At 36.1% G+C, this 13,358-nt stretch overlaps 1 protein-coding gene across 1 annotated transcript; it reads right to left on the bottom strand.

Moving 5' to 3' along the window:
- Nucleotides 1-2,036: 2,036 nt before the first annotated feature.
- On the bottom strand, nt 2,037-2,867 carry LOC127137534 (U11/U12 small nuclear ribonucleoprotein 31 kDa protein). The gene is made up of 2 exons (XM_051063993.1): nt 2,747-2,867; nt 2,037-2,644 (listed from the first exon to the last, which is right to left on the bottom strand). Exons 1-2 carry the CDS (start codon nt 2,865-2,867, stop codon nt 2,037-2,039), a joined length of 729 nt encoding a protein of 242 aa, XP_050919950.1.
- Nucleotides 2,868-13,358: the final 10,491 nt, after the last annotated feature.

Consider the following 13,358-nt stretch of genomic DNA (forward strand, 5'->3'; position numbering starts at 1 on the left):
GAAAATATGTAAAGTACCTACACTTGACAATGTTGTTGACCCACAGACAAAGCCTCTTGCGCAGCAGAAGCATGATGGCCATACTAGGTCAATGGGCATACGGGGTATGCCTGATTGGCTCTAGTGCTAGTGGGAGATTGTTGGTGTAAGCCCTAGAGGCCAATACTTTTGGTACTTGTATCGAATTATTTATTAATAATAAAAGGCATTTTCTTTATTATGGTTGATTGATAAAATCCCTAGAATAGATAGTCCGTTTAATGTATTAAGTGTGACTTAATCATGAGAACACATTAAACATAAAGGCACTATTCTTAAAGTATCCGTAGTTGAGCTTTAATGTGAAGTGGGATAACATTAAAGCATTAAGACTATTATGTTTGTAGACTGATGATCACATCTCATGGGTCATGGATAAAGAGTTATCAAGTCTTAAACATAGGTATGAATATTAGGAGTAATATTTATACCGGATTGACCCGCTATGAGAATACTATATAGAAAGTTATGCAAAAGTGTCATAAGTTATTCTCATGGTGATAATAGTGTATACCACTCTTCGACCTGAAACCACTATGGATCCTAGATGTAGAGTTGAGTGCCTTATTACTGATCCAACGTTATCCGTAACTGGATGACCATAAAGACAGTTGATGAGTACTCCACGAAGCATGCTGAGGGACATGAGTGTCCTAGATGGAATTTGCCAATCCTGCGTAACAGGATAAATGTCTATGGGCCCAATATTGAACTGGACAAGGGTGACACGGTCTATACCTTGTGTTCAATATAGACATAAGGGCAAAGGGGTAATTATACACATAATTATTATCACAGGAGGTTTTGTCAGATCACATGACATTTTCGTGACTTGGGTAGCAGTGATGTGTTGCTAGATACCGCTCACTGTTTATTATGTTAAATGTGTGATTTAATATAATTGCCAACGTCGTGAAAACCTATAGGGTCACACACAAAGGACGGATTGATGAGAGATAGAATAATTAAGGAACATCGTAAGGTACGGTGTACTTAAGTAGAATACGAAATATGGTAATGTACCAAATGCTTAAGTGATTTTGGCATATTATGAGATATGAGCCAAAATGCACTTAAGTGGGCTTTTTGGCTTGAAGCCCACACAAGTGATTCTATAAATAGAGCTCTTGTGCAGAAGCTTTGCAAGGCAATACAACACAACTGAAGAGTTGGAATTTCGTATCTCTCTTTCTCTCACTCAAAGCCTTCATTCACAAACAGCTAGCACTGCGATTGAAGGAATCCGTTCGTGTGGACTGAGTAGAGACGTTGTCATCGTTCAACGTTCGTGATCGTCCCGTGGATCTGTATCAAAGGTTTTGATAATTATCAGAGATCTGCACCAAAGGTTTGAATCGCCACAAGAGGTAACGTTTCTATCACTGATCATGCTCATTCGTAAGGATCATTAAAGGAGAATTTTTTTTATATTCCGCTGCGCCTTTGATGGCAATTCTCCTTCACAAATATCATAACATAACCACCACAACTGTAATTAAAAACCTTACTTATATGATAACAAGATGTGCATAAAGTAAACCAGGGTGTTACAATTTGATTACATTACATGTTTTAACTGAACCAAAATAAAAAACATAACGAACAGGCTTTTCCTTTCTATTTTACAGGTAAACCGAATGCTAAATTAAGCCGATAAATAAGAGACTCGTCTTTCATCATTCATTAACTATGAAAATATGGAATACACAAAAATGCTCATCACCAATTCACCACCACTATCACTAATTACTACCACAATAACTAATAACTAACATGTGCTTGTGATCAAAACCATAAACACATCCAACCAAGCCAACAACATATAAACAATTTCATCAATTACACCATATCTTGATAAAAACAAAAAATTGCCATTTAGATCTATGAAACACTGGCACATATATAGACACGACACACAGGACTAGTTGAATAATGCGGTAATGCGGAATACCAAACACACACCTTCAATCTGAAGTGTCAATGCTACATAGTCATGATCAATCATCATCATGATCACTCTGATCACTGAAATACCCAGCTTTCTTCCCTTTCTTCTTCGTCTTGTTGTTGTCCAAACCCTCATCATCATTTCTGTTTCTCCCCAACAACCTTTCACCCGCTTCATCATCCCAAACAGAAGCCCAATTATCGTCAAACTGCTCCGCAGCAATCTGACCACCCTCCTCCTCCTCCTCATCACCTTCCTCCTCCCCATCCCTATCCCTCAGCCCACTAAATCCCCGTCGCGGCTTCTTAGGCTGAGGCCGCGGCCTCGGCCCCAACTGATTCTTAGGACACTCATACGACAAATGACCATGCCCCCCACACTCATAACACAAAGCAGTCTCAGTATTATACACGCGCTTCCGAATAAACTCCGGAGCACGTCCATTATCAGCAGCAATAGAAGCAGTTAGAGTCCTTCCATTGAGAATCTTCTTATTCATCTCCGCCACGGCGCGTTGGGCGTCATTACGAGAAACGAATTGGACAAACGCGACACCGCGGCTTAGGCGCGTGTGACGGTCTTTGAGAACTGTTACACGCGCGATGCGGCCGAAAGTAGAGAAGAGCGTATGGAGATCGGAGTTTGTTAGGGAGTAATCTAGATTAGAAACATATAGCGTCGATTTTGATGGTGCTAAGGGTTCACCTGTTCCTCCTATTGATGATCCTTTGTTGTTCGGTTTTGATTAGGGTTGATTACTGGATGTGGTGCCGGTGGTGGTGTTGGGGGTTGAGGACGAAGCGCAGTAGCGGTAGTAGAAAACATCGTCGTCTTCATCGCTGTCGCTGTGTTTTCGTTTGTGTTTCTTCTTGCTTGACATTTTTTTCGGTTCAGGTTTTTTGTTTCCGGCAACGGCGTTCGGTTTCCTGCGACGGAATTAGTTCTCCGATGCTTCTTTAATCTATAGAGGAAATCTGAGAGTGGAGAGATTCTATAATGCGTTTGAGAAACCCTAGAGAAGTGAAGCGAAACTCCAAGCGGATCTGGACATGGATCCGGATATTTTGGATTGGTTTTATATATGGTTTTATCCATTCTTATTTTTTATAAGCAGTACTATCCATATGTAAATGGACAACTTGCTCACCGCCAGAGTACTTGTAAAGATAGCATAAAACTAAAAATTATTATGTTTTAATATTTTTTTATTTAATTGGTCAGCCACCCATCTGCATATATAAATTTTAATAATTTTTTGTTAGTATGATGCTAGATTTTTTAAGACAAAAATTTCTTAAGATATACAATTTTATTATATTATTTTAGATTATATTTTAATATCTTAAGATAAATAGAGTTATTGAAATTTAGCAATAATAGAATAGAGTGAAATAGAAATTTTATTACTTTATTATTTGAATAATTAGCGATAAAAACAAAGTAAGTTTTTGATTCTACTCATATAAAAGAGAAACAATACTGATGGAAAGTGATGAAAATTTTCATTCTGCTCATATTAAAGGGAACAATACTCGTAGAAAGTGATCAATACTAGTAGAAAGTGATGTAATTTTTTATTCCTCATACGTAAGGGAAACAATGCTAATGAAAAGTGATGAAATGAAATAAAATAGAATAATAAAATTTTATTATACTGGATCTGATTTTAATTAACTCAAACAATGTAATCTTATTCTATTTCATCTCATATCACTTCATATCATCTCATTGCATCAATTTAAGCAAAACCTTAGTCTAATAACTTCAGTTTCACAACATTTAAAAACTCTAATGTAGAATTTGTCCAGAATTGAAGAGGACTCATCTCTTACTAGAAACTCAACAATTAATTTGTTTTCAAAAGTAATGCTTTATTTATACGCTTAGATTATGTTTGGACATCTTAAAATGAAGATATAAGAATAAAAATAAACATAGTGAATCAACAAAATTAGAAGTACATACGATTAAAATGCATCAAAATCGATGACATCTTTTTAAATTTATTGAACTTTTCGGATTAGACTTTTTTCTATTGTATTATTTTTCAACATCGTTTAATTTCTAGAAGTCATGCATCCTATCCAAAAAAGCAAAGTTCTCACTCAGATGTTTCTTCCTTAAGACGTTCTCTCCATTCTACGAATGTTGGTGGTAGAGGACACACTCGTTTCAAATAAGCTTGTATAAAATGCATCTTAGTAGCAATCTGTCTAATCAAGACAACCCGACCATTTAAATTATTTGGAGGGCAACTTAGCAGAGGGAAAACGATTTACGAAAAACTATGTCTTGTAAACTAAACTAAAACTCAGTAATATTCATTTTATATAAGATGACTCATTTCAGAAAAATTCATCCACTTTATTGTCGTTGTGGGGACACCAATTTTACTAAGAATCAAAGGATTTTGAATAGCTTGTATTTGTGCATTAGTCATATAGAGTCGCATGTAATTGTCGCACCTCAAAAAATGATGATAATGCGATCCCTCGCGATAGGACGCGGAAAAAAAATGTTGTTCGAAACAGAGTCGCCACCGAACTTTATTTATTCCAATGAAGGAATAGGAAAATATCGAGAAAACCTTTAGAAATAAGAATAATGGTCGTCGCAACCATATTCGGGTTCGGGAGTCGATTACGCAAGGGGAAGGTATTAGCACCCCTCACGTCCGTTGTACTCAACGGGAACCATTTAGTCTGATTTTGCTATTTGACTGTTAATTGACTGTTTATCTGCTTGCTTCGAGTAATTAGAATTGATGATAGATGTGGATGAAGACCTCAGGATGGGGGAAATGGGAGGTTTTTTATTAGTGTGCTCACGAAGATACAGCAATCTCCTGCCTACGTATCCTTATGGTGCAATAAGGAAATCAGAGCATTCGTAGTTCGGGCCACTGCGAATATTGGTTGTGTTTTGTTTTGATGAACGACTGTGTAGGTCGGTGTTCTAACGGCTAAACACTGGCTTGTCTACTCTCGGTGGAGGCTCTAGCACTGGTTTGTTGTGCGCATTAGAAACGATTGATACTGTTCTTTTTGAAAGGGTTTTGGTCACGCGGGGGTGACGAGTTGAATTGACGTGTTTGGATTTGATTGGTTTTGATCGCTCGAGGGCGAGAAGTTAGGTTTGATTTGTTGATGATTTGAGGAACGACGAAAGATTGAGCAATATGGTGTACACCAATCGTTCAATTCTTTCGAGGAATAATAAGGCGTGCGCCTTCTATTCCCTTTTTGTTCGAATTGTTTTGAAAGTTTGTTTGTGGATGTTGAATACGCACGGTAGTGAGGCGTACGCCTCCTACTTGCTTATTCAAAGAATAACGAGGCGTACGCCACCTATTCCCTTATCCAAGTTTATTTAACGTGTTTTAGTCGGAAGTCGATAATTTGTGCAATATGGCGTTCGCCAAATATGCAAATAATCGAGAGACGATGAGGCGTACGCCTCCCATCTTTTATCACCCGAGGTTTAAATTGTAAAAAGATATGTTTAGATATTGTATTCGATTTATGAAGATAGCTTGAATTTTGGGTTGGTAGGATTGGATTTGTCGATGGTTTGAGAAAGGTGGCGTACGCCAATTATTCAAATAATCAAGGAGTGGTGAGGCGTACGCCTCCCATTCGAGTTTATTCGATTGTGTTTTAAGTTTGATGACAAAAACTCGAGCAATGTGGCGTACGCCAATTATTCGAATAATCGAAAGATAATGAGGCGTACGCCTCCTATCCTCTTTATTATCATAAATTTAGAATTAAATGTTTTAGAATTTGTAGTTGATTTGGAAAATGATTTGAATATGATGGTTAAAGTTTAGAAATAATTTGAATTTAGAACCTATGTTTGATTTGAAAAATTGATTTGAAATTGTATGATTATTAGGGTTTTAATTGAATGACGAAAATCCGAGCAATATGGCGTACGCCAATTATTCGAATAATCGAGAGATAATGAAACGGATGCTCTATATTCTCCTTTTCATTCAAAGATTAATTATTAAAAATAAAACTTTTAGAATTTATATTTAATTGGTGGAGTGATTTTAATTTTATGGAGTTTTAGGGTTTTAAATGAATGACGAAAATCCGAGCAATATGGTGTACGCCAATTGTTCGAATAGTCGAGAGATAGTGAAGCGGAGGCTTACTATTCTCCTTTTCATTCAAAATTAAATTAAATAATTTTTAAGAGAATACTATTTAAATACGGTGAATTTGAATTTATTTAGAATTAATATACTTTTGGGAAAGACTATTTGCTATTGGACCAACGTCAAACTTATTTATTAGAAAATAAAGTAAATTATTTGTTGACGTTAACCATTAATCCACCATTTAACTAATTATACTATTATAACAAGATAAAAAGAAGAGTTGAAAATAGTAATCGAAACCGAACTAATAAATATTTCTAATATTAGTGTTATCTTAATTTTAATTAAAACAATCAAGAATAGCTCATAAACCAAGTAGACCAAATTTGAATGTTTGGGAAATAAATAAAAAGTTAGGCCCTAAACATTGGATCAAAGAAGGCCCAAGGGACTTAAAGTAGTGTTATTTTCGGGATGGGCCACAAGGCCCAAAATCCTCTCCTACTCAGCCAAGTGGTACCGCCGAGAAGAGAAAAGGTTGGCCTCGGTTTACCTACCGCCACGCGCATCATTGTTCATTGATAACATCATAAAGATTTTGGGAACATAATCTGACAGCACCCAAGTATCTATCATCAATAACATTAATTTACTCTTAATAATATTTTAAAAGAAGAAACAATCACCCATTAAAGCAAAGAAATAACTCAAAATAATTTTGTCTCTCTCTCTTAAAACGACTCTTCATTCTTTCTGGAAAATATCCTCTCCCTATTAAATCGTGTGCATGGTCCCAATCCAAAACTGCAGAGAGAGAAATTTTTTTTGAAAGGAAACCGATGAACACCCTTCGGTGTTCATCCTCAAACAAACCAGGACTCGAACATGAAGTTCAAAACTTCGAACGTGACAAACGACCACAATCCCCTAAAACCTCCAAATCCTCGACGGGATCTAGAAAACAGTAGCGAATCGGAACCTTAAAGGAAAACCTAATCTTAGCTTCTAACCCGTTTTCTATATCACAATCAACAACAGAAATTAACGAGTCAAAATACAAGGTCAAAGCACTTTAAAGCAAAATAAAAGGGAAAGATTCCGCCGGAGCATCGTAGCCCCGACGAAGACCTGACGGCCATGATTACCTTCGGTGAGTATGTATGACGTTGTCCCTCTTCTTTTGCTTGTTGTTTCAAGTTTCTTCCTTTTCTTTCTATCCTTCTGTATCCACTCCTTGTTTTCTGTCTGATTCTGACTTTCTCCTCTAATTGATTGTCATTTCCTTTTGCACGCGATTGAAGGGGTCAAGCTCTTCAAACCCTGATTTTCAGTGTGAAAATCAGAGTTGAAATACAGAGTTTTAGCGGAGCTTTTCGGTGTAAGGTTCGTTTGGGATTTCAGCAGAGTGACAGTATTTTTATTTTCTCCTTTTTCAATCGATTAGCTTTCCTTTTTATAGAGTGAAATGAGCTCCCCAAAATCGTGTGTGGATCCTTGGCAGATGGTGCAAAAAGGAATCATTCCATTAGCATCAAATCTTTCTTTAGATTTTGGTGGGGACCAATGTAAATGTGGTAGGAAACAGATTTGATTGTGGTCCCAAAAAATCTCCAAATGCGTGGCCGTCTTCATTGAATTTCCCATCTAGTTTTTAATGCGGTGAAACCTTCAACAATTGAGGTAAGGAAATTGGTATTTACTGGCATATATTTTAACCTTAATTGATGACTTCTCAACTTCGATTCACAACACTTCTTCCGTTTTTGCTGATGTGAGGACTTAATACATTTAGGTATGAATTGCTGCTCAAGTATTTTCGAATCCTGTGAATCTTTGCCTTTGGTTTATCATAACAATTGTGTGCTTACAAGTCTTATGACCATTAAATTGATGCCATGTTTGATACTTGGTTTGGTATTTGGTAGGTGATCTGAATGATATTCAGGATGCTTGATGATACTTGTATGGATGTTAACCTTGTTGATGGCTGAGCTTGGATTGCTAGTCTGTTGTGATTTACATGGTGGTAGTCATGATTGCTCCTGTGATTCTATTACCATGAGGTTAGTCATATGCTGAAAACCTGTTAACTTGGAATGTGATGTTGTTAGCTATTGTGTTAGATGTTTGAATGAAATTTTGCTATGGTAATGATTATTTTTGTTTTGGATACTTTGCTTGTGCGTGAGCTGATTTGTGGGTTGCTATGCTTGGTGATGCAGTAGTGGTTTGTGCAGTTTTTATATCGTATATTTGATCAAGGTTAGATGGTTTGGTAACAGGTTTCTTCTTGTCATGGTTCAGCATCTGTCATGGTTCTCTGATAATAGGTTCTATTGTAACAGGTTTTTTTTTAAGCATACCCTGGCACTGTTTTAGTTTGGAGCATTATGGCGTTTAAACCAATCCCGTCTTTAATTGATGATTCATAATGCAATGGTCCTGCCGCTATAGCTAAACCTTATGTCCCAAAAAGGTGAATCTTTAAATGTATCCTCATTTCCAAGTGTAGGCTAAGAGATACTCTCAACTGTGTTTAGCATGTTAGTTTTCTCGATTGTTTAACATCTCTGCTACCGACCAAATCCCTATCCAGTTATTAACATCAACATTCTGGAACTGAATCATCTGTCTTGGAGTTGTTAACCATCCTGCCATTGAAGGACAATCATGTTGCCAAGGTCTGCAACATGGCCTGCTGTGGGAGGAATACTCTGAACTTGCGTCTGTAGCCGTTTTTTGTTTTTTGGGTGTGACGGCTTGTTTTTGCTGTTTTGCCGTTCGGCAGCTTATGACAGTTTTTCTTCTTTTGATCATAATCTCTTTGGGAAAATCCTTACTCATTGTTTCTTTGAATCCTGCATGTTTCACTCATGATACCAAGTTTACTGCTTCTGGAAGTGTTTTGGTGAAGAGAGTGCATGGAGTTGTCGTGGTCAACTGTCATGATGTTTTAAGCTTATATACTTTTTTATTGTAATGTCCTCAAGTCTTTAGATCATAGGCCATGGCTGTGTGTAAATCATGAGGTCTACCAATATAACTGTAAACTATGCCCCTTACAAAATTTATTCTCAGAAGGATCGTGCCCATATGGAAAAAGAATGGTTTTGTACATCTAAATTTGTATTTTTTGATCAAAAGTAACATTATTATGAAGTCCATAGAAAATTGTTTCATTTTCTTTCTTATAGGAATTAAAAGACATTGAATCTAAATCCTCAGGAAATTTTCTCAAGTCAGGACCAGGAAATGCAAATCCTAGACCATCCGTTAAATAGCTCTTTAGACGTGGCCCGAGATGAGTAGAAAAAAATGCTCATTTAATAAGAATGCTCGCCATGAGACGTGATGGACCATAATAATGCACCAATCTTGTAGGTCGGCCAAAAGGACTTGTTGATATGAATCAATTTGTACTTAAGAATCAAATGATGCTTTTTATAATCTTGAATTAATAAGACGCGAGCCTTCGAGGCAACCTATGCATGGAGTAGATGATGTCATTGACTACAATGACATGTACCATGCTCAATGAATGAATAACAATAATATGCATCTTAATCCAGTGATCCACTTAATAAACAAAAGCTTCTTTGTGATTATTCTAATCAGTTGATTATAGTGGATTAAATCTGTGTGTATAAGGTGAAATCCCTTTGGAGGGTGGACTATAGTAGCTTTGAGTTTCAAGCGAACGATAATAAAATACTTGTGTTTTTATCTCTTTGTTATTAACTTTTAAGTGGTGTTCTTGAGTTGGTAAAAAACTTTTGTTTTATAAAACTCAATTCAAACCCCCTTTCTTATGGTTTTCACACCTTCGGGGTTTGTTTTAATTCTGACGGGGCTACCACTAGCAGATTGCTTACTAAGTGTGGGGGTGTTTTTCGTGACAGTCAAGAAAGATAACTTTGTGGCTTTCATAAGACTATTGGTGATTGCAATAGTCTTGCTACAGAATTCTGGGGTGTCCTTATGGGTTTGGAGCTTGCTTGGAAGAGAGATTTCAAGAACCTTATTGTTCAAGATGGCAAAAAGACAGTAGCAGATGCTCTCCAAGGGTCGCCTTTGAAGTCTAAACAAGGTTCGACTTTGGCTAGGCATATTCTTCTTCTCCTTCAGCATTTTAAAGAAGTGCATTCATTCACATTTTTAGAAAAACTATTAAGTGTGTTGATTTTTTAACCAAACTAGATTTGTCCAGTTTTGATGGTTGTATCTGATTCGATGATAATTTTTTTAGTAACGGTTCAAATGTCTATGAGACATGCTGCCTAATGTCTCCTCATTTTAGATCTTTGATCCTCCCATTTTACTAATAAATAAATATATATTTGATTAAACAAACTTAAAAAACTATTATTTTTATTATATGAGTTAAATAGTTTAAGTTTCAAATTCTGAAACGTCCCCAAAAAAAACTATTTACTTACATTCTGAATTTAAAAGAATATACATTTCAAATTCTGAGTTGTCACCAAAAAAAATTCTATCAATGAAAGCCCTAATCGTCACCAAAAATATATATTATATTTTATATTTCAAAGAATTTAAATTTCAAATTCTGAATTTATTACCATCAATTACATCTAAAATTATTAGATTACTTTTCACAATATAAATTCATAATTTAAAAAACAAATACTTTTAAAATTACTGACTTAAATTTATTTATTTATCTTCTATTTTGCTAAAATTATATTTTTTTACTCTCCAATTTTTAAAACTAATATTTTGGTTCGCTATTGAACAACGCTGCATTATTTTTAGTTTTCAAAACTTTACTTTCATTAGAGAGGTACTTCATTTCAAAATTATTTTACCAAACAAAATTTATCTCAAAATAAACATCATTTTACTTTTTCAATATCAATTTCTTTCAGAATGCCATTAAATAATTAAAACTTCTTTCAAGTCATTATTCTCCTATACATTTATGACAATTTATAAAAACCTTAAACTATTCTTATTTTAGGATGGAATGAGTAAGCAATCAATAGACAATTATGAACTAATAAAATATATCATTGTTTTTATAATTAATTTTATTTTATATTTTATTTGTATTAAAATATTACAAATATATTAAAACAAACTTTTTAGAATTTTTTTTCAAAATAACCATTATTTTCAAAAATAATTCCAAAATAACCAATTATTCAAAAATATTACCAAAATAATCAGGTTTGATAGAGGATGCGGAAGATGAATTGACGTACCCCCAATGCATGAAGAGGAGGCGCCAATAGCATTGACGCATGCATTAGACACCTAGTGAGGAGGCGCCAATGCTAGTGGCGCCTACATTGGGCCTCATGAGGAGGCGCCAATGTTAGTTGCGCCTATGTATGTTTGATTGGTGTATGCGCCAATTCATCTGGCGCATACACCCCCTGCTATTTTTTTTAATTACTAATATTTAATTTTTATTATTTAATAAAAAAGAAATAGTAATGAAAAAAAAATCATTGATGATGTAATAATTGGTTACATTGGACTGACAATAAACTAATGACCCGTCCGATTATAACGTCCCCCTGTTCCACATCCCAGTGCGTTAGTTTATCTCCTAGGTCTTCGACGATTTTCTTGAGGTGTTTGGGGTCTTTGTGTGCTGACCTGATCGAGCGATGGTTGGTTGGAAGGTCCAACGGATGTTCCAGCGGTATTTGATAGATGTGTCATCATTTGCTCCCAATATCCGGAGGGGCTCTGGCCAACGGCGCTTCCGTAATGGAGTTCGGTGCCCATGTCATCGTAGTTAGGGCGTTGTGGTTGAGTGAATTGGGGACGATATAGTTGCCCAAATTGGGTCATTGAGTCGTTTTGGAAACAAAGCAATGGTTTCTGGGGCGACTCTAGTTAAACAATGGTTGGGTGTTATTGATGGGGGGCTACGATGAAGTGACCCATATGAATCATCTGGGCTATAGACAGTTGTGGTTGCGGGGTTTGATTCTTGGTTTTGTGTTTGAGTGAGAGGTATGAATGGATTGCGACGTTGGATGGTTGGTTGTTGGGTGGTTGGCATGAACGGGTTGCGATGTTGGGTGTTTGGTTGTTGTGTGTATCTGGTTGGTTGATGTTGTATGGTTGGTTGTTGGGTTTGCGTGGGTTCACATTGGTGTTGGGTGGTGAATTGTTGTGGGGCATACGATGACGAAGCATGTTGGCGTGGATCCATCAAATACCGCGGCTCAGATACAAATTGTTGAGTTGTTACCGATCTAAACCATGCCATATATTTTGTTGAGTTGGTCTTGCACCATGGATATCTGGTTCGTTCAAGATGTGTTGTCTTTGATTCCTCTATGGACGACACATGTATTTTGCAAAGTCTCTCCAATCAGAATAATCCCATTGTGCATCAACCCTTTTTTGATGTCAATTCCCCAAACACGTGGGAGATTCTGGAATCTGTTATAGCATTCAGAACTGCAGTTTGACCCGGTCACTCTGGTGCATTTCCACCATAGTGAATCGGATAACCGGTGTCTTCGTTGTCCAAACTGCAGCATCGTCATGGTTCACATCATGATCCAGACCCAGATATGGCCTCCAAACAAACTGTAAAACAATACGAAACGATTAGATGGAAAATAATTTGAGAAGTATTTTTAAATTAAAATATATTTGGGTAGGATTATTACATCGTCATGTCCAATGTGGTCCACTAGATTTCGATAGACTACAATAGCGTGTTTCAGACACCTGTTGTAGATCATTCCCCTTACTGACCACCTAAGATAAAAAAGAAGTGAAAAATATTATTTACTATTAATTATAATATAAAATATAATTAACTAAATGGTGAATGGTAAAGTGTTAGACTTACTTGGTTGCAAACGGGAACACGAATGGACGCTCATTTATCGGGGCGAGCGACGACATTCTTGACCAACCCCAAGCTTGAAGCAAATACGCACATGAAAAAAACTATAGGTATTCTTTTTTGTAGTTCTATACATTGCACTATATAGATGGGCCAATACAGCTGAACCCTAACTATAAGTGTTTACCTTATTAATGTTGCGTAATAAAGGTAAATACATTATATTTACAAAATTACCTGTACTTTCTGGAAACAAAAAATTATCAAATAAAATTATAATATAACACCAAGCTTTTATTATTTTCTCATACTCGGTTGAATCGTCGGGAATTACTATACTGGCATAATATTGTTTAAGGTATTTTAAACTTATACCTTGCCCCCTTGCTTGACCGGACGTGTCTCCCTCAGTTTCGTCGTCTAGCAAATGG

Source organism: Lathyrus oleraceus, chromosome 4, assembly GCF_024323335.1.
Source record: "Lathyrus oleraceus cultivar Zhongwan6 chromosome 4, CAAS_Psat_ZW6_1.0, whole genome shotgun sequence".
NCBI lineage: Eukaryota > Viridiplantae > Streptophyta > Magnoliopsida > Fabales > Fabaceae > Lathyrus > Lathyrus oleraceus.